Below are 18623 nucleotides of genomic sequence, written 5' to 3'. Positions count from 1 at the left end.
TTGAAGAGTTAGTGGGGGCGAGGGGAGGGAAAGATGATGGGTAGCAGTGAAGAATCGGGGGTGTTAAAATCTGCAGGGCTTAAAGGGGTTGGGATGGGCCCAGTTCCTCTGCCGAACTTGACATTGGCTTTGAAGGCCGGTGGGAGAGGAGGAGGAGATGTCTCCAACGTAGAGGTCCGCTGGCATCAGTCCTGGGAACGGGGTGCTGTTTGTGCCCAGTCTCCCTGGCAATGTTGCAAAACACTTACAGAAGAATGAAGAAAGAGAAGGGGAAGCGGTGCTTGGCCTGAGGCCCCTTCGGCTCTCTTGCATAACCCATCCCAAGGGCTTTCAGTGGCCTGCCTCCAATGCTCCCACAGGGACTAGAATCTGGCTTCCCTTCATGGAAGGAAAGGTACAGAACAGTAACATAGCGCTGCTTTGTTCTGCCTTGGTCAGACCCCGCCTGGAGTCCTGTGTCCGGTTCTGGGCACCCCAATTTTAAGGAGACTATTGATCAAGCTGTTCAAGGGCCTGGAAAACCAAGCCTTATGGGAATTGGGGATGTTTAGTCTGGAGGAGACTCTGAGGGGATAGGATAAAGGTAAAGGGACCCCTGACCATTAGGTCCAGTCGTGACCAACTCTGGGGTTGCGGCGCTCATCTCGCTTTATTGGCCGAGGGAGCCTCTATACAGCTTCCGAGTCATGTGGCCAGCATAACTAAGCCGCTTCTGGCGAACCAGAGCAGCGCATGGAAACACCATTTACCTTCCCGCTGGAGCAGTACCTATTTATCTACTTGCACTTCGATGTGCTTTCGAACTGCTAGGTTGGCAGGAGCAGGGACCGAGCAATGGGAGCTCACCCCATTGCGGGGATTTGAACCGCCGACCTTCTGATCAGCAAGTCCTAGGCTCTGTGGTTTAACCCACAGTGCCACCCGTGTCCCTGGGGATAGGATAGCCATCTTCAAATATTTGAAGGGTTGCTACACAGAAGGTGGAGCAAGCTTGTTTAGTGCTGCCCCAGAAGTTAGCACCCAGACGTACTGGATTCAAATGACAAGAAAGCAGATTCCAAGTAAACATTAGGATGAACTTTCTGACTGTTTTGACGGGGAATGGACTGCCTTGGGAGGTGGCGGGCTCTCCTTCACTGGAGAATGTTGAACACAGCTCCGGTGGCCATTTGTCAGGGATCCTGTAGCTGTGGTTCCTGCATTGCAGGGGTTTGAACTAGAAGACCCACAGAATCCCTTCCAGCTCTACAATTCTGTGATTCTATGAATTCCACCTTGGCCCAGCCCCAGTCACTGGCAGGCTGGCAGGGAATGTCCAGGCAGTTCCCTAGCCGCTTGCTTGCTTGTTTGTGTGCTTGCTTGCAGGGGGCAGAGGCTGTGAGGCAGTCCTCTCCATCCTAGAGATTTGACTGCAATAGAATTTGTTTCTTACGGGGGAAACAGAAGCTTCAGAGTAGCTGGCCGTGGGCTGAGGGCTAAGACTGAGTAGGTTGCAGCCCAGAAGCACACAAAGGGTTTTATTTTTTATTGAGGAGAATAGAAAGTCCAGCCTCCTTCCCAGCCTCCGCTGGATCCCAGACAGGCCCTACCTGCAGCTCCCACCCATTCCAGCTGAGTGTCAGTGTCCCCCCCTCAGCCCCACACTGGGCTCAGGACCACTGTGGGTTCATGTGGGCCTTGGAGGGGGGGGGGAGAAACAACCCTGCAGGACAGAATCTGCTCCTTCCTCCACAAAAACCCAGGCTCCGCTACCTGGCTGCCCCCTGACTGCCCAGGTATGTGCGTCTCAATCTATGAATGCACAGAAAGGCGCTGGGGTTCCTTCACCCCACCCGGCTCTCACCTGAGCTTTGTGATGTGCCACGAATGAGGTGGGGGTGGTCTGAGCTCAAGCTCCCCTTGGCTGTAAGGTTACGGCACCAGCCTCTGCCTCCTACCCCCTCCAGCCTTGGATCCATTCCTGCCACTGTCCAGTTCAGGGGTGTCTGCACCTCCCAGGTGTCCCTCCCAGCCAGAGCAAAGGGAATCGGCGGGAGGACTGGCTCATTCCTATGGCAGTGCCGACCTCGGGAGCGTTGCTGCCTTCCTACACGCTCCCTTGTGGATCTCTGGGTGTCCCAAGATGCTCCCGGTCTTCCTCCCTGGTCCCAGAAGGCTGCAACTCCCCTCCCTGCTATTTCCGACAGTGGGAAGGCTAGTCCTCCTTTGGGGCAGGCAACAAGTGCGGCAACGTCCTTGCTGGATCCCACCGGGGCCCCATTCTGCAGCGTGCTTGCCGTTACAGTTAATACAGCCTTGGGATCTCCCCTCCTTCGGTTGGGTGCCCTTCCAGATTCGCCCAACGGAGGACGTCCTCCGGGCAATCTCAAGGGTGGGCAGGGGGCGCTGGCGCTTGCCCCCGCTCTTCCGCCTTCCGCAGAGTGGCCTGCACGGTGTCAATGAGGTGCTGTAGACCAATCAGGTAGCCGTCCTCGTGGTTCCCGGGGGCCCAGGCCACGCTGTGCTGCAAGGGGAGGTTTTCCGGGGCGGGTAGTGTCTTGCCAAAGTCAATCATCCAGACGCTGGCTTGGCCCTTCCGGTCGTGGAGGAAGAGCAAGGAGCTCCCAATCACCTGAGGGGTGTAAAAAGTAGTGCTTTTTAGGAACCTCAGGTGGGCAGCTCACAGGGACAGGAACCGAGCGAGGGTTTTGCCCCTCTGGTCTGGCCCATAAGTCCATTTTCTACAAGATGATCTTGGGCTCTGTTGCCTTCAGGCAGGGTGGGTTTCCTCTGAGCATATACAAAGCACCTTTCCCTTCCCCTCTCAGCTAAGATGGGAGTCAAAAAGCAACAAATTCTGCCCTGTAACAGCCTCTCCTCCTAGAGTTGCAGATTGCTTTTCCCTCCAAACTTGGAACTCCCATTCTGTCTCCTGCCACCCCACTGGCTACTTTAAAATAACTATTAAAAATTATATACTGTGCATCACAAGATCTCAGGCCAGTTCACAGAATAAAACACAAGGAAATACAACAATTAACCACAAAACTATAGCACCTTGCTAAAAAGCCTATTCTTCCCTGAAATCAATATGGCTAAATTAAAATGCTTTAAAAATCAACAAGTCTGGCTTGAAATCAGCGATAGACTTGAGTACAGTGGTAGCTCAGGTTAAGTACTTAATTCATTTTGGAGGTCCGTTCTTAACCTGAAACTGTTCTTAACCTGAAGCACCACTTTAGCTAATGGGGCCTCCTGCTGCCTCCGTGTCGCCAGAGCATGATTTCTGTTCTCATCCTGAAGCAAAGTTCTTAACCTGAAGCACTATTTCTGGGTTAGGGGAGTCTGTAACCTGAAGCATCTGTAACCTGAAGTGTATGTAACTCGAGGTACCACTGTACTAGAATTGCTTCTTTTGTAAGATCTTTGTTCAGGTTTTCATCTCAGCCCTCGTTGGTTTGTTGGAGGAGGGGAGGCTGCTCCTTTAGGGTTACCCCCCCCACACACACTACTTCTGCAAACCAAACATCCCCTTGGTGTTTCAGTGGCCTGCCTTGGCCTGATTCCTGCCGGCACTCCCCACCTGCATTTACGCCAGGAGTGTGAGCCAAGAGCGCCTCTCATTTTACAAGCCGCAGAGCTCCCCTGGAGGTGCTCAGACTCTTAAGATGTACCTTCCTGGATTGAACGCAACAGCTTTGGCAAGGTGACAGGAAAGGAGGGCGCCAAGGAAGCAGCCGTTCCCTCAGGCTCGGTTTTAGGAGCTGGAAATGTGAAGGGCCTGTCCTTGGCAATTGCGGCTAAAGTCGGTTTAAGAGCTGCATCTGTGGCAGGATTGGGGTGCCAAAAGCACCTGAAAAGAGCTTGCTGGATCAGGCCATTTGGGACCCACCATCCTGTTCTCATAGTGGCCAAGCAGACGCACTGATGGGAAACCCACAAACAGGATTTGAGATCAAGAGCAACTCTCCCCTCCCACAGTTTGCAGCAACTGCGATTTAGAAGCATAGCCTGTGAATTTGGCCAATCCCCTTTTAAAGCCATCACTGCCTCCTGTGGGAGTGAGTTCCATAGTTTAACACTGTTCTGCATAAAGAAGGACTTTCTTTGACCTGCCCAGAATCCCCTGACATTCAGCTTCACCTCATATCCAGGCACCTTGTCTAATTCCTCTACTCTTTTTAAAGCTGTTTAGGTTGGTGGCTCTCCGGACTCCAGACAAGCAGGGCCTTTTGCTCAGGGGTGATGGGAGTTGTAGTCCGGCTGCGTCTCAAAGGCCACCGGTTCCCCAATCCCACCCTAGAGAGTGCATGCTGAGGGAGAGGGAAGCAAGAAGCCCCTGGAAGAAGAGTGGTCACAGGTCCTGTCCATATCTTCACACTGGGCCACAAAGCACCTAGGTTTTGTCCCACAACTGGGGAGAGTCCCTCACCTACGGGAGGGGGGATCCTTTTGTCATATTCTGCACCCCCCTTTCCTCTCCAGAAGCTTCCCCCTAGAAGGGTGAAGGGAGGATCCCATACAGTGGCGTAGCGTGGGGGTGCAGGGGGGGCCGGCCGCACCGGGCGCAAAATCTGGGGGTTAGGGTTAGGGGGCGTAAATCCACGGGTTAGGGGGCGCAAATCCACGGGTTAGGGGGCGCAAATTACTTGCCTTGCCCCGGGTGCTGACAACCCACGCTACGCCACTGATCCCATAGGCTTAGGGTTTGTTGTTAGTATAAGAATAAATGGGAACAATAAAAATAACAATCTATTTTTGGTGTTTGTGAATTTATACCCTGCTTTTCTACATGAGCAGGCACACTCGAAATCAAAAGAGGACCAAAAAAGAAGAAGCCTAAAAACAAGTATAACAAACCAGCCCAGTCACAAACCAGCCCAGACATCCAGCAGGTGCTAAGCCAACAACCGTTTGGAAGTGCAGGAAAGAGACACACTTGCAGGGCCTTTTTCTCCTCTGTCTCCCATTCCTGAGAACCAATCTTTAGAGTGGCAGACTAGGACCTAGGGGAGACCAGGGTTCGAATCCTGCCTCAGCCACCATGAAGCTTTGGGCCAGTCCCTGCCTCTCAGCCTAACCTACCTCACAGGGTGGTTGTGGGGATTAAATGCGGGGCAGAAACCATGTGTGCCATCATGAGCTCCTGGGAGATAAAGGTGGGATTTAAATGAATACAATGAACAAACAATTTAACCTCCCCCTGCCCTGACAGCCTTACCTCATGGGTCTTGAAAAAGGCAGACTCCTCCAGCGCCTGGCGCATGCTCTCCAAGCGGGCTGCATATGTGCTCTGCAAGGCAAGAGGGAGCATTGAGGCTTTGGATGGGATCCCCCCATCAAGGCCAAGCCCCTCCCCCATATACACCTGTGCCCCTTGCTAGGAGAGGCAAGTCATGGAAGCCTTGGTTAAACTGGCAGGTGGCATGGAATTCAAGGGCAGAAATAGAACAGGGACCTGTCTTAACTTTAAATGTGTTTCTGCTACATTGGCTGCTTTTTCAGTCCCAGGATAGTATTTTCTCACGGGCAAACTTCTTTTAAAGAAAAAATATATTTTTATTCATACTTATCAAAAGATATGCAAAAGTTCATACCAATAGTATCTTTTTATAATACACCAAACGCCCCGGAACTCAGATGTTTTGGCTCCCGAACACTGCAAAGTGATTGTTCTGGTTTGCAAACATTCTTTTGGAACCCGAACGCCCGACGGGGCTCTTGCGGCTTCTGATTGGCTTCAGGAGCCTCCTGCAGCCAACCAGAAGCCGCGATTTGGTTTTCGAACATTTTGGAAGTTGAACGGATTTCCAGAAAGGATTCCGTTTGACTTCCAAGGTACAGTACAACTGTATTCACTCATTAGCATCCAACTATTCTATTTTCCATATGCCAATATTTTCCCCATCTTCAAATCCAGATACAGTGGTACCTCCGGTTAAGTACTTAATTCATTCTGGAGGTCCGTACTTAACATGAAACTGTTCTTAACCTGAAACACCACTTTAGCTAATGGGACCTCCTGCTGCCGCCGCGCCGCCGGAACACAATTTCTGTTCTCATCCTGAAGCAAAGTTCTTAAGCTGAAGCAATATTTCAGGGTTAGTGGAGTCTGTAACCTGAAGCGTATGTAACCTGAAGCGTATGTAACCTGAGGTACCACTGTATTACAAGTTTATTTTCTCTTTCACACAAAAAGAGGATCCCAATGAATGTCAGTAATGATTTTTCTCTCACTGAACATGTTAATTTTGCCATCTCAGTTAAGTCCTCGTGGGCCGACTTCTGAGTGCCACACGTGAACAGGAGGCGGGGCTGGGGGCAAAACATGGGAGGGGCAAGATGCCTACCTTGATATGGGAGGCTACATTCCCACCACACAGAAGCCAGAGGTTTCAAAACACGGGAGAGACCGGTCCCACACCCCCATCCTGCATGACAGGGCCACAGCTCTCCCAATGAGAAATCTCCATTCCTCTCATTGAAACTTAATTTTGGTGCTGTTGAATTATGGGGGGGGGGGGTTGTTGTGAAGTGCTAAACCTGGCAAGTTTATACTTCACTGCTTGAAAAGCACCAGAAGTATGCTGGTGGGCAACATTCCTGTGAATATCAGGTGAACTTCTATTTCAGGTTGAGAATGAGCAGTCCAGGTACAGAGGACGGGGGGGCGGGGTGGACACCCAGTGGCTGAGATTTCGCCCTCTGCTCCCACATTCCTGTGAATATCTGGCGAACTTCTGTTTCAGGTTGAGAATGAGCAGTCCAGGTACAGAGGACGGTGGGGACGGACCCAGTGGCTGAGATTTCGCCCCCTGCTCCCACTGTCTCCCCCCCAACCAGTCTCACCAGAATGTCAAGGCGGGCCTTGGTGAACATCAGGAAAGTATCCACAATCTGCTCCTTGGTGCGAGTCTGCTTGAAATCCCTCCGCACGGCTCCCCCCTCGATCTGCAGAGACAGAGATTGGGGTGGGGGGTGTTCTAATAATAATTTGAATTCACCCTGGTCTTTAGTTCCCCTTTCTTTCCTCCCCCTCCCCTTTTATGAAGATTACCCGCTCGGAGACCCCACAGCTAATTCTCCCCCGGCCTCCTCACTAGCCCAAGTAGGACCAATTCAGCCAGCTAGCCCTGGTGATTATCTAATGCTTATTTCCCCTAAATTCATTTCTGCATTTTGAATTTTATTGTTATTTATGTTTTTATACTGTTTTATGCTGCTTTTACAATTAAGTGTTTTAAATTTGTTGTTAGCCGCCCTGAGCCCAGTCTTTGAACCAGGAAGGGCGGGGTATAAACAAAAATATATTATTATTATTATTATTATTATTATTATTATTATTATTATTATTATATTTTATTGGGACCAGCTGGATAGCTCAGCTGGTTAGTGTGGGGTGCTGATAATGCCAAGGTTGCAGGTTCAGTCCCCGTACTGGACAGCTGCATATTCCTGCATTACTGGGCAGGAGTTACTATCTCCCCGTTTCTCTACCTCCTGCTCAGCTGTCGCCGCCACTCACCGTGACGCCCTCGATGCGGAAGCCCAGGGAGGCGCTGGAGCTGATCCCCTCACGCCACTGCATGTACCGCGGCTTGGTGACACCGCCCTGGCTGTGCTCCTGTGCGGTGGGGGCTTGCGGGTCGACTTTCACCATCTTCTGGTACAGGTCACGCCGTGCCGCTGGCCGCTGCTGCGCCTCCGACAGCTCATCCTCCAGGTACGTCCTGGGCAGAAACAGGAGGTGTTCAAGGAAGGCAGCACTGCTTCCGAAAACCAGTTGCTGGAAAGCACCGGAGGAGAGAGGGTTCTCGTGCTGGGGTCCTGCTTACGGACTTCCCCGAATGAACATCTGGGCAGCCAATGGGAGAACAGGAAGCTGGACTGGATCTTCTCATTTTCTTAGGGAGTGGTAGAGTGGGACAAGGAGGGGGACTGGCTGCAATGTTGGGGGAGGGAGGGTCAGGGTCGGGGAAGTGTTTTGTTTGCAGAAGGCCCCAGGCCCCTGGTGGTGCCTCTAGGTAGGGCAGAGAAAAGGCCTTCCCTGAAACCCTGGGAACCACTGCTGCCAGTCAGTGCAGGCAATACTGAGCTAGATGGGCCCAAGGGTCTGACTCAGTACAAGGCAGATCCATCTGGGATGTCTGGTTAGTGATTCACCCACACGCTAGCTCTGCAGTCTCCCACATCTGGCTGCTATTATCGGCAGGTCTGCAACACCAAAAAAAACCCCACTTATGCAACAGACAGATGCGAAACACAGACCACGGCTGGCGACCCAGCTACAGCCTCTGATTCCACCTTGCCGACACTGACCTGCATTGCAGGGGGTTGGACTAGATGGCCCTCAGGGTCCCTTAAACTCTATGATTCTATGACCTTACCCATTCCTGCCTTGCTAGCCTCTTTCCATCTAACTGACTCCAGCTACAAAAACGGAGGCTGGCAAAGAAGTCAGAGACCATCCTGGCTGCAAGTCTTTCAGAACCTGCTTCACAGGATGCCTCCAGGCTCTTGGGGTGGGGTATTGCTTAGAGGGTTGTTGTTGTTGTTTTGTAGGGGTTGATATTTAATTCTGGCGATGTTTAATTTTGCTATTATTATTATTATTTGCATATTTCGATCTGATTGTGACTTGTATGGGGATTGTTTTAATTCTGCGTCATACGTTTCAGTGTGTTTTTATTTACTGATTCTGGCTGCTTTCATGCCGAACGTTTCGGAACCCATACACCGAAAACTCAGAAGTAAATGCTTCCGTTTCCGAACGCACCTCAGAAGTCAAATGCGTGTTTTTCAATTTTCTCAATGGAATTTGCCAGCCACCCTTTGTGCCTTGGTTTTCAAACGTTTCGGAAGTCAAACGGTCTTCGGGAACAGATTACGTACCATTGTATCTGCATGATAAAACTCTGCTCAAGGCGACTTACAACTGGAAAAGCGCCATGCAAGCTGACCTTTGGTGATGACCTTCGCTCAGGGGTGAAGATGGTCCTGGGATAAATCTTCTTCTCCATCCCAACGCCACCTTCAGTGCCTGTGGGACTTCTGCCCTCCCCTCACCCCCTCCCGTCTCACCTGAGATGAAGGAGCCTCCTATGCCCCCCCTCCCCCCAGAAAGGTGCTGCTCTCACCGGGTGCCCATCTTGCAGTCCATGATGCTTGGCATGTCGAGGCCGCACAACAGGTCGTCCATCTGGATGTAGCGTTCACCCCCCACCTCCACCACCCCGTGGTAGGCGGGCACGAAGGGGCGCAGGACGTCGGCCATCAGCTCTGCCAGGCAGGCGTCTTCCACGGAGCTGAACTTCTTCAGAATCTGGCCTCCTTCACTGGGCTTGAAATTCCCTGGGGGGAAAGAACGAGGATGGTCAGAAGAAACGGAGGGAGGGGAAGGAAGCACAGTAAAAGACCTGCAGCGGCTGGATCAAGCTGAAGAATGTGTGTGTGTGTGTGTGCGCGCGCGCGCACCATTCAGTCCAGCATTATGGCCAGATACACCAACTGGAATCCAGGACCCGAGTGCAACAGCAACACTCCCCTGATTTGTGCTTTTTGGCAACAGGCAATCGTAGACACATCTTCTGCAACACTGGAGGGAGTCCACAATTTTCCCCGTTTGCAAAAGAGTATAAGAAGTGGCCCATCTATTGCACACATCTATTACCATTTGCGCAGCACATCGTTAATCTATGGAACTTGCTCCCGCAGGAGGCAGCACTGTGACCTCCAGCCTAGACGGCTTTGAAAAAGGACTGGATGAATTCATGGAGGAGAGGGGTATCTGCCTCCACAGGCAGAGACAGTAAATGCTTCTGAACACCAGTTGCTGGAAGCCACCAGAGGGGAGAGGGCTCTTTTGTTTGGGTCCTGCTTGTGGGTTTCCCACAAGCATCTGGTTGGCCACTGTGAGAACAGGAGGCTGGACTAAAGATGGGCCCCTGGTTTTATCCAGCAGGGCTCTTCTTAGGTTCTTTACCTCCATGAATTTGCCCCGTCCTCTTTTAAACCCATCCAAGTTGGTGAAACTGAGACAAAGTGCTTAAGTTTGTCCAAGAGCCCCACGGAAGCCCTGGATTGTGGTCCTGGGGAGGCAGAAATAAACTGTGGAGAAGGGAAAGGGCTACCCGCTGCATCCTCGGATCCAGTGGCTTCTTCTAAGCTGCAGTGGGGGAGATCCATCTGGCCCCGATTCCTTTGCAGCTGTTGCATTGGCCACCTCCACTCCTGGACCCGGCTTCCAACACGCCGCCCCCCCCCGGTCCTGTAGTGGTACCTTCGTGGCCGGCCAGCTGGACCCAAGAGCTGCGTCTCCGCAAGGACCAGTGCACCATCGTGAAGAACGTCTTCCAGGACTTGGTCTAGGAGATATTCCAAGACAGGGACCATTACGAGATGATGGGGGAAGATAGGAAGTTGCACAGACCCAGGGGGTCAGGCGGAGGGCTTTATATTTATTTACTTCTTAATTTACTTCATAAAATGTATGCACCTCTTGATTGCAGAGAACAACAAAGTGGTTTACAAAAAAAAGATAAAAAAGCAAAACGATCACCAAAATCAACAAGAAGACGTCAGAAAACTTAAATAACAATAGGTTAAAATTCACATCAGCTTTCTAAACATCTGGGTAGGTTTCCCTATACAAAAAAATTTTTAGAAGACACCGAAAAGAGTATAGTGCAGGCACCTTCCTGATCTCAATCAGCAGGGAGTTCCAACGTGTAGGTCCTGCCTCACTAGAAGATTGAATCCTTACCACTGCAGAGTGGGTATTATGTGGCCCCTGTAACAGAGCCAGTTCTGCAGATCGAAGGAGTTGAGTGGGCGCATACGGAGTCAGGCAGTCTTGTAGGTAAACTGATCCCAAGTTGCTAAGGGTTTTCTATTACTATTACTATTATTATTTATTAAAATTGTATACCACCGTTCATCTGAAGATCACAAGGCAGTTAACAATGTAAAAATACAAAATGAGAACACAAAACAATTAAGAAAAACAAGAACAAAAAACGAAGCTCAGTTGGTTAGAACGTGGTGCTGATAATGACAAGGTTGCAGGTTTGATACCCGTATGGCAGAGGTTTTCAACCGTTTTGAGTCCACGCGGCTCACTTAGCCAACTACATTCTTTTCTGCGGCACCCCCGTGGGGCTCAGGAGCCCAGTTATGTCACCCCTTGACTGCAGAGCTGGCAGCCTCTCACTCTTTTTCAAACACCCTCCCTTGTGGAGGGTTCCCTCAGCCTCCTCTCCCCTCTCCTTGGGAGCCCTCCCAATTACTTGTTGCATTTCTATCCCAGCTTTCCCCCCCTACGAGGAGCTCAAAGTGGTGTGCATTGTTCTCCCCCTCCCGACATTCATCCCCAACAACAACCCTGCGAGGTAGGTCACTGCTGCGAGGCAGTGACTGGCCCAAGGTCACCTGGTGAGCCTCGTGGCCAAGCGGGGATTTGAACCCTCCCAGGCCTGAGTCCTTGTTTAATTCCCACAACAACCTGCGAAGTAGGTTAGGCTGGGAGGCAGAAACTGGACCAAGGTTAACCCAGCCTCAGCGAAGCCATGCCATTGGTGGGGGGGAGCCTCCATCACACTCCCCTGCCCTACCACTCTGTTCATTCAGCGCCACCTGCAACCCCAGAAGCCAACAAGGCTGAACCCTGACGCTGGACCTGCTCAGGACTGGTCCTGAGACGCAGCCCAGGAAACAAGAGAGGCAGAGAAGAGGGTTTTTTCCTGGGACCCAGCAAAGACAAGCCGAGAGAGAAGAGGCCTGCCAAGCAGAGGAGGAGGCTTGTCAAGTCTCCCCTCCCCCTTTCTTCCCTCCAGTTCATTCATCAGCTTTTCTAACCACAGCCAGAGGAAACCCGTCTTGGAGGAAGCAGCCGAGACTCAGAGCGTTGAAAAGAGGAAGGGAAAGGCCTTTGTCAGGGGGAGAGAGCATTTTGCTTAGCAACAGGGAAATCTCGGCTGAGCTGCTGCTGTGCAAGGAGAGAGGTGTGCTCCGGCTTGCACGAGCCGGTTGTGCAAGGAGGAAGGGCGCCTGAGCTCGCGGCACGTGCAAACAGCTCGCCGTCGCACACCCAACTGCTCTACACGGCAACCACCACAGAACCCTGCTGAGGCCTCTGCTGCTGTTGCACCAGAAGAGCTTTTTCGACCTGCACAAGAGCAAGCCAGCTGGGCTGGCAGCAGAACCACAACATCCTGCCCAGGGCTGTGAGTTTGTAGAGATTACCTTCGGCTGGAGGCTCACCCCAGCACAGTCATGCTTTCCGGCCCCCTCCAGGCAGGCCTCCCAGCTTGCACATTTGCTGGGGGCATCCTCGGGTCAGCCTGACTCGGGGGCTCTGATGGGGATTTGACACCCGCCAGAGAGAGGCCCTGATCCTCCTTGCAGCAGAATCCCTGGAAATGCAAGATCTTTGGCCAGGGATCTCTAATGATCCAGGACCACAAAGCAAAGGTCCTCTTGCGCTCCTCCCCTCTTCACACACACAGGCTTAATAAATAAATATTACTCTTCTTAAATCTGCTTATATTCTTCCTTCCTCCCAAGGTGGGATTCAAGGCGGCTTACAGTGTTTGAACACGTCAATAATTAAAACACAGCAATAAAAACTAGTTAAAAGCAACCATCAAAATACCAGAAAACATTTAGAACCAGAAATTAAAATGCAGTTTGTCCTGACAGCAGCCCAGTGATCGGTCAAGCCTGCAACTTACGTTTTCACAGGCCTGTCTGAATAAAATGGTTTTAGTCTGCCAGTGGAAGGAAAACAAGGAGGGAGCCAGTCCAACCTCTTCTGAGAGGGAATCCCACAATTTGGGAGCAGCTGCAGAAAAGTCTCTGTCTCTCTGTCTTGGGTCACCACCAACTGATGTTGATGGGACTGAGAGAAGGTGCTCACTCAAGGCTCTCAGCACCTGGGCAGGTTTGTACAGGGAGATGTGACCCTTCAGGCTGCCTGGGCCCAAGCCATATATATAAACAATTTCATAATTCTAAAGCTCTCCTTGATGCCACAGCCCTGTTAGCAGGGATGAGTGAGTGAAGTTAAGACAGAAACGGGATGGTGCTGCCCCAAATTTGGTACAAGAGTCGGGAAGGTAAAGAGGAGAAGGAGCAAAAGTCCCCTGGATGAGAACCAAGGTGGGGTGGTCCGAGGTGAAGGGTGCCGGGTGTGAAAGATGAGGCCCACATTTAAAAACTACCCGATGCACCAGCTGTGGGGGGAGGGGTTGTAGGACGGAGGCTGTGAATGCAATCAGGGCGAAAGGCTCCAACCCTATGCTCTGCACCAGCAGAGAGGAAGTTCGCTATGGAACTGCTTTTTCAAGCTGACTGTAGCTCTGACTCATCTGCAGTCGTGCCTGGAAGTCCTGCGACATGCCTTTGTGCTTCATCCTTTTCGTGCCTCCTACACTGTTTTTCTTTTCATATCAGCAATATTATGGATGACGACAACCTTCCTGCATTTTATAGAGCAGCACTGCACTTTGCTGACCCCTATACTAAGATCTTGGGATGTCACAGTAGGAAACGTTTCCTCATTTTGCAGCATGTGGAATAGCAATGTACCCAGGCAATGATAGCTAGTGGGGAGGTCCGGCAATGAGTTCAGTCAGGTCAGGTTAAGAGAAGAGGCACTGGATGCATCAAGGCCATTGCACAGCCTTTGGATCTTGGGTGACCAGGCCAGTCAGCACCCACCCACCCTAGTCTGCTGTGCTGTTCTTAAATGCCAGGTTGGTCCTGAAAAGTGTTATTATTATTAATATACACATCTGAGTCTTTGTCCTCCTCCATTATGGCAGATACTTTCCCGCCTTTGGGGACCTTCATATTGCCTTTGGTCATGTCAGTATCTGAGGTCTCCTCTGAAGCCTCAGACAGAGCTCCATCTATTTCTTGCTGAAGATCTAACCTTGCAGATTTGCTTTTTGGTTCCCCGTATTCCTTGGATCATCCCCTTGCTGAGGTTGTATAATACTTTTTGTTTAGATGTCAATAGGATCCACTCTGCTTCATTTTTGTCCCGGGGCGACGGGAGACACAGAATTATGCCGCCATTTACAGACCCTCCAAGTGTCCCTATTTTTTAATTAAGTTTATAATAAAGCAACCCAGTCAGGGTATAAATAGGAAAATTATTATTATTATTATTATTATTATTATGGAATAGAATGTGCCAATTTTCATCGGAGAAATGTTGGAGGGTATGCATTTAGCTTTCCAGCTAGCCACACAAATCCCAGTATTATTTGTTGTTGTTGTTTAGTCGTTTAGTCGTGTCCGACTCTTCGTGACCCCATGGACCAGAGCACACCAGCCACTATTGTTGTTGTTGTTGTTGTTGTTGTTAGAGACTTCTTTTTTTACAAAAAATAACTTAAAGCAAAATACAATAAAAAATGACATCTATTAAAACCAGCATAAAACTTAAGGTAAAATCTTACTTTGCCATGGGCTCAGTGGGACAGCCCCTGCTTTGCATGTAGAATGCTCCAGGCTTAGGGCTGAGAAGGACATATCCCTCTCAAGTTCTAGAGAGCCACAGCAAGCCAGTCCATTGACTGCTCTGAAATCGCTGGGCCTTCAGGCTGGGCTCCCTGCCTCCTTGGGGAGGGGGCATGATTCCCCTCCCTCCCCTGCTGCCTTTACCCCCAACTGCCCCCTCCCTCACCTCACCTTCCGCAGCACCCGCTTCTTCCCCAGGGGGCTCCTGTCCTCGGCATCGCTGAAGACGTCGTCCGACTCCTGGGAGGACCCTCCCAGCGAGGAACAGGTCGATGAGCCCGAGACAGAGCGGTCAAAAGGGACGGGGGCTTCCTGGCTTCCAGGAAGGGGCTTCTGGCTGGGCCCCGCTCCGGCAACCTCGCAGGGAGGCGTGGCCGGCGGCCCTTGCAGGCCGTTGCTGCTGGGGAAGGCACCCAAGGGTGGCGATTCCGCCCTCCCTTGGGGGGCATCCCTTCCCCTGCCGCACACCGAGGCTTCTGATTCTGAGGGGGGGCCCATAGGAGTATTGGGGGCCTCCCAATGGTCTGGTTCAGCGGCAGCAGGTGGAGGAGGGATGCATTCCAGGCTGCGATAGTCTTCCATGGCCAGGCCCCACTTGAGTCCGCTGGGGAAGGTTGCCTGCTGAGATGAGCTGGAAGTGACGCTACTCAGGCATGGCTTCATCCACAGCTTTCTGTAAGGAAACAAAGAGTGTGTGTTACTGGAGCAGGGCAAGAAAAGCAGCTTGCGTGGCCATCCAAGTTATGCTCTGGTCGCCTCGCCTCAAAACGGGTATCGCACAGTTGGAAGAGGTCCAGGAAAGGGCAACAGCATAATCGAGGCGGGGGGTGTGGAGCGAGTTTCCTATACAGTGTTGGGGACTTTATCGTTCAGAGAAAAGGTGAGTAAGACTTTATAAAAAAATTATGCATGGCATGGAGGACGTAGACCATGGAGAAAAGCTTCTCTCCCCCATAAGAAATCCTGGACATCCGTTGAAGCTGAACATTGCAAGAGCTAGGATGGATAAAAGAAAGTCCTTCGTGAAGTGCAAAGCTGAACTATGGAAAATGTGGAAGAGAGGTCTTATCAATTCATGGAAGAGAGGCCTATCAAGGGCTACTAGTTCATTGGCTAGTGAGTTCACAGTCTCCCTCTCTAAGGGCAGCACATGCGCATTCTGGCAAAGTCCTTTATTGATGGGCACTAGTAGTTTCCAGAGATTTGTGGGAGGGGTTTTTTTGCGGGGGGTGGAGATATTTCCTGTCAAGTACAGTCATACTTCAGGTTACAGGCGCTTCAGGTTGCGTTTTTTGGGGTTACGGACCCACCAAAACCCTGAAGTACCAGAACGGGTTACTTCCAGGTATCGGGGGTTGCGCATGCGCAGAACTGCCAAATTGCAACCCGCGTGTGCGCAGACGCGCCGCTGCGGGTTGCGAACGTGCATCGCGCAGGGATAATGTTCGCAACCCAAGCATCCACTGTATAGGATTGCTCCTCCCAGTAATGCTTGAATTACAGGCAGAAAACTATTTAGCCCCTGCTTTTACTATGTCCCACACTTACTAAAATTTTGGGGGAAATGTGGACTATATAAACAAGACACTACAGAAAAAATTACCAAATTTTTCAGAGGTGAATATTCTTTTGAACTATATGCCCATTGTATGGAAACTGACAACGGGACAGCGAAAATAGGGACACCCCTAATGGTGGCCAAGAGACTGTTGTTGATGTACTGGAGGAAGAGAGATACAATTCCCCTTAATTGTGGCAATACTGGTAACATATGAACAGAAAGCTTATAGACACAGACTTTCTTTGGATAAATCCAAATGATATTTGGAATAAGTTTACGCAGAATAGATTAGGTTATTGATAACTTTGTGTGTATTAGGACAATAAGATTATATACATCTCTATACTCATATATGGAAATGTAGCTGAATATTTTTTCCTCTTTTTCATTCTCATTCAGATTTTTTCTTTTTTTCTCTTTCTTTTTGTCACTCTGCTTTCTTATAAACGAAATGCTTCAATTAAAATATTAATTAAAAAAAACTTGGCTCCCGGGGCCAACATTTGGTGGGAAATTGGGAAGTGGGTTCAGGAAGTAATGCTCATGAGCCTCATTATGGGATATCGGTCTCACCACATCCCATTTGAGCACTTTTCTTTGGTTTAAAAAAAGCAACATGACTTCCGCCATACCACCTTTGAAGATGGGGCTATCGCTGGGAAGTAGAGCCCAGGCTTAAAGGTAAAGGGACCTGTGACCATTGGGTCCAGTCGTGACCGACTCTGGGGTTGCGGCGCTCAACTCGCTTTATTGGCTGAGGGAGCCGGCGTACAGCTTCCGGGCCATGTGGCCAGCATGACTAAACCACTTCTGGCGAACCAGAGCAGCGCATGGAAACTCCGTTGACCTTTCCGCCGGAGTGGTACCTATTTATCTACTTGCACTTTGACGTGCTTTCGAACTGCTATGTTGGCAGAAGCAGGAACCAAGCAACGGGAGCTCACCCAGTCGCGGGGATTTGAACCGCTGACCTTCTGGTCGGCAAGTGCTAGGCTCTGTAGTTTAACCCACAGTGCCATCCGCATCCCTGAGCCCAGGCTTACTGGCAAAACCAATGAGGATGCTAGTCCTCAGTGTTCTGAACAGGGTGCTGATTTAAACTCCTTGCCTGGTTTGCATGCAGAAGGGCCCCAGGGTCCATGCCCAACAGCTTCTTCTAGGGAGGGCTGGGAAATTTTCCCTTCCTGAAACCCTGGAGAGCCACTGTCAGTCAGTGCAGACAACACTGGCCTAGATGTACCAAGGGTCTGGCTCAGTCTAAGGCAGATTCCTCTGTCCTATAGAAATCAGCCCTTCATTCTGGACCATGAGGATTGGGGCCTTGGTTTCTTTTTAGGGGAAGGCCATTTGCTTAGTGGCCATCATCACACATGCATCACATGCAGAATTATCCCAAGCTCAATCCCGGGCATAGGCTCACAGAAAACTACTTTATACCAAGTCAGACCATTGTTCCACCTAGGCCAGTACAGTTGACACTGACTGGCAGCTACATTCCAGGGTTTCAGCTGGGAGCCCAATCTGGAGACTGAACCCTAAAATATAATAGATATATACAAAGCTAGGTGGGGAAATGGTACCTGATATTCTGGCGGGGGGGGGGAGGACAGCCCCCTCCTACCACCCCCATAATAGACCACATAGAGGTAGATGGGCTGAGCTTTGGATTCAGTATAAAGCAGGCTTCCTGTGTTAATACATGTCATAGCTGGAGGGTGTGTGTGTGGGGAATATAGACCCCAAAGTGCCCTGCAGCTTTTTGACCGGGGTGGGGACGAGTTCCCTTCTTCTGATCTATCAGTCCCATTATCCATTCCCATTTTCATCAAATTTAAAGTAGGGGAAGGGTGATCAGGGGTCAAGCGCCTCCGGAAGCCACCCGCTCCCCCCCCTCGCCCCCTTCTCCTTAGTCCCCCAAACTGGAAGTGCAGTTGTCGCTGGCAGCTACAGGATAGCGAGGCAAAGGCACTCTGCACAACCTCAGAGGCGCTCTCTTCCTGCTCCAGACACACCTTGGACTTTAGCAATAGATTCTGGTCCCTGAAAGCCTACTCCCCACCCAGCCGCCTATCAGCAAGGGAAATGATGTCACCCAAGGGAAGGGAGACCCCACCCGCCAGCCTGAGAAAGGCACGCTGCTACCACCCACCCCACCCAAGCTCCATAAAACCTAGCGTGGCTCCTGGAGAACTGAGCTCCCCAAGTCCGGATCGCTAAACTGGGGCAGAGTTGCACCTCCTCCTTCCATAACTGGCAGGCTGGGGGGGGCGCTTTCTTTTTCTGCATTCCCCTCCCCCCAATGGTGGCTTTGGGGGCTCAATGAGTCTTCCTGGCTAAGCCGCAGCCTCTGCTCTAACCGCTAGACACCACTCCCTTCTTCCTTTGCCCGCTGCCCAGTTCTCACCTGGAGAGCGCGGGATGCACTACGGGGCGCCCCTCTTAGCCCTTCCCATCCCGGCCCCGCCGCGGATCTGCCTGGCCGGACACGAAGAGGCGGGGAGATAAACGGGGCCGGGTTTGGGGAGCGGGGAGGGGGCGGAGGGATAGCTGACGAAGGCGC

The 18623-nt window shown here is 51.1% G+C and overlaps 1 protein-coding gene and 1 long non-coding RNA gene across 2 annotated transcripts; one reads left to right on the top strand and one right to left on the bottom strand.

The window, feature by feature from the left end:
• Window positions 1–1510: 1510 nt before the first annotated feature.
• Window positions 1511–18590, bottom strand: LOC309330676 (inositol-trisphosphate 3-kinase B-like). The gene is made up of 8 exons (XM_081842465.1): window positions 18468–18590; window positions 14674–15175; window positions 10259–10343; window positions 9117–9330; window positions 7505–7709; window positions 6829–6930; window positions 5201–5272; window positions 1511–2611 (listed from the first exon to the last, which is right to left on the bottom strand). Exons 2-8 carry the CDS (start codon window positions 15163–15165, stop codon window positions 2366–2368), a joined length of 1416 nt encoding a protein of 471 aa, XP_081698591.1. The 5' UTR covers window positions 15166–15175; window positions 18468–18590; the 3' UTR covers window positions 1511–2365.
• LOC309330724 lies at window positions 4141–4734 on the top strand. Its single transcript, XR_014151548.1, has 2 exons — window positions 4141–4508; window positions 4685–4734. It is a non-coding gene; the product is annotated as an uncharacterized lncRNA (long non-coding RNA).
• Window positions 18591–18623: the final 33 nt, after the last annotated feature.

This window comes from Podarcis erhardii (genome assembly GCF_964252035.2).
Source record: "Podarcis erhardii genome assembly, chromosome: 15".
In the NCBI taxonomy this organism is placed as follows: domain Eukaryota; kingdom Metazoa; phylum Chordata; class Lepidosauria; order Squamata; family Lacertidae; genus Podarcis; species Podarcis erhardii.
Note: the sequence above shows the minus strand (reverse complement) of the source record. Positions and strands in the feature narration are given on the sequence as shown.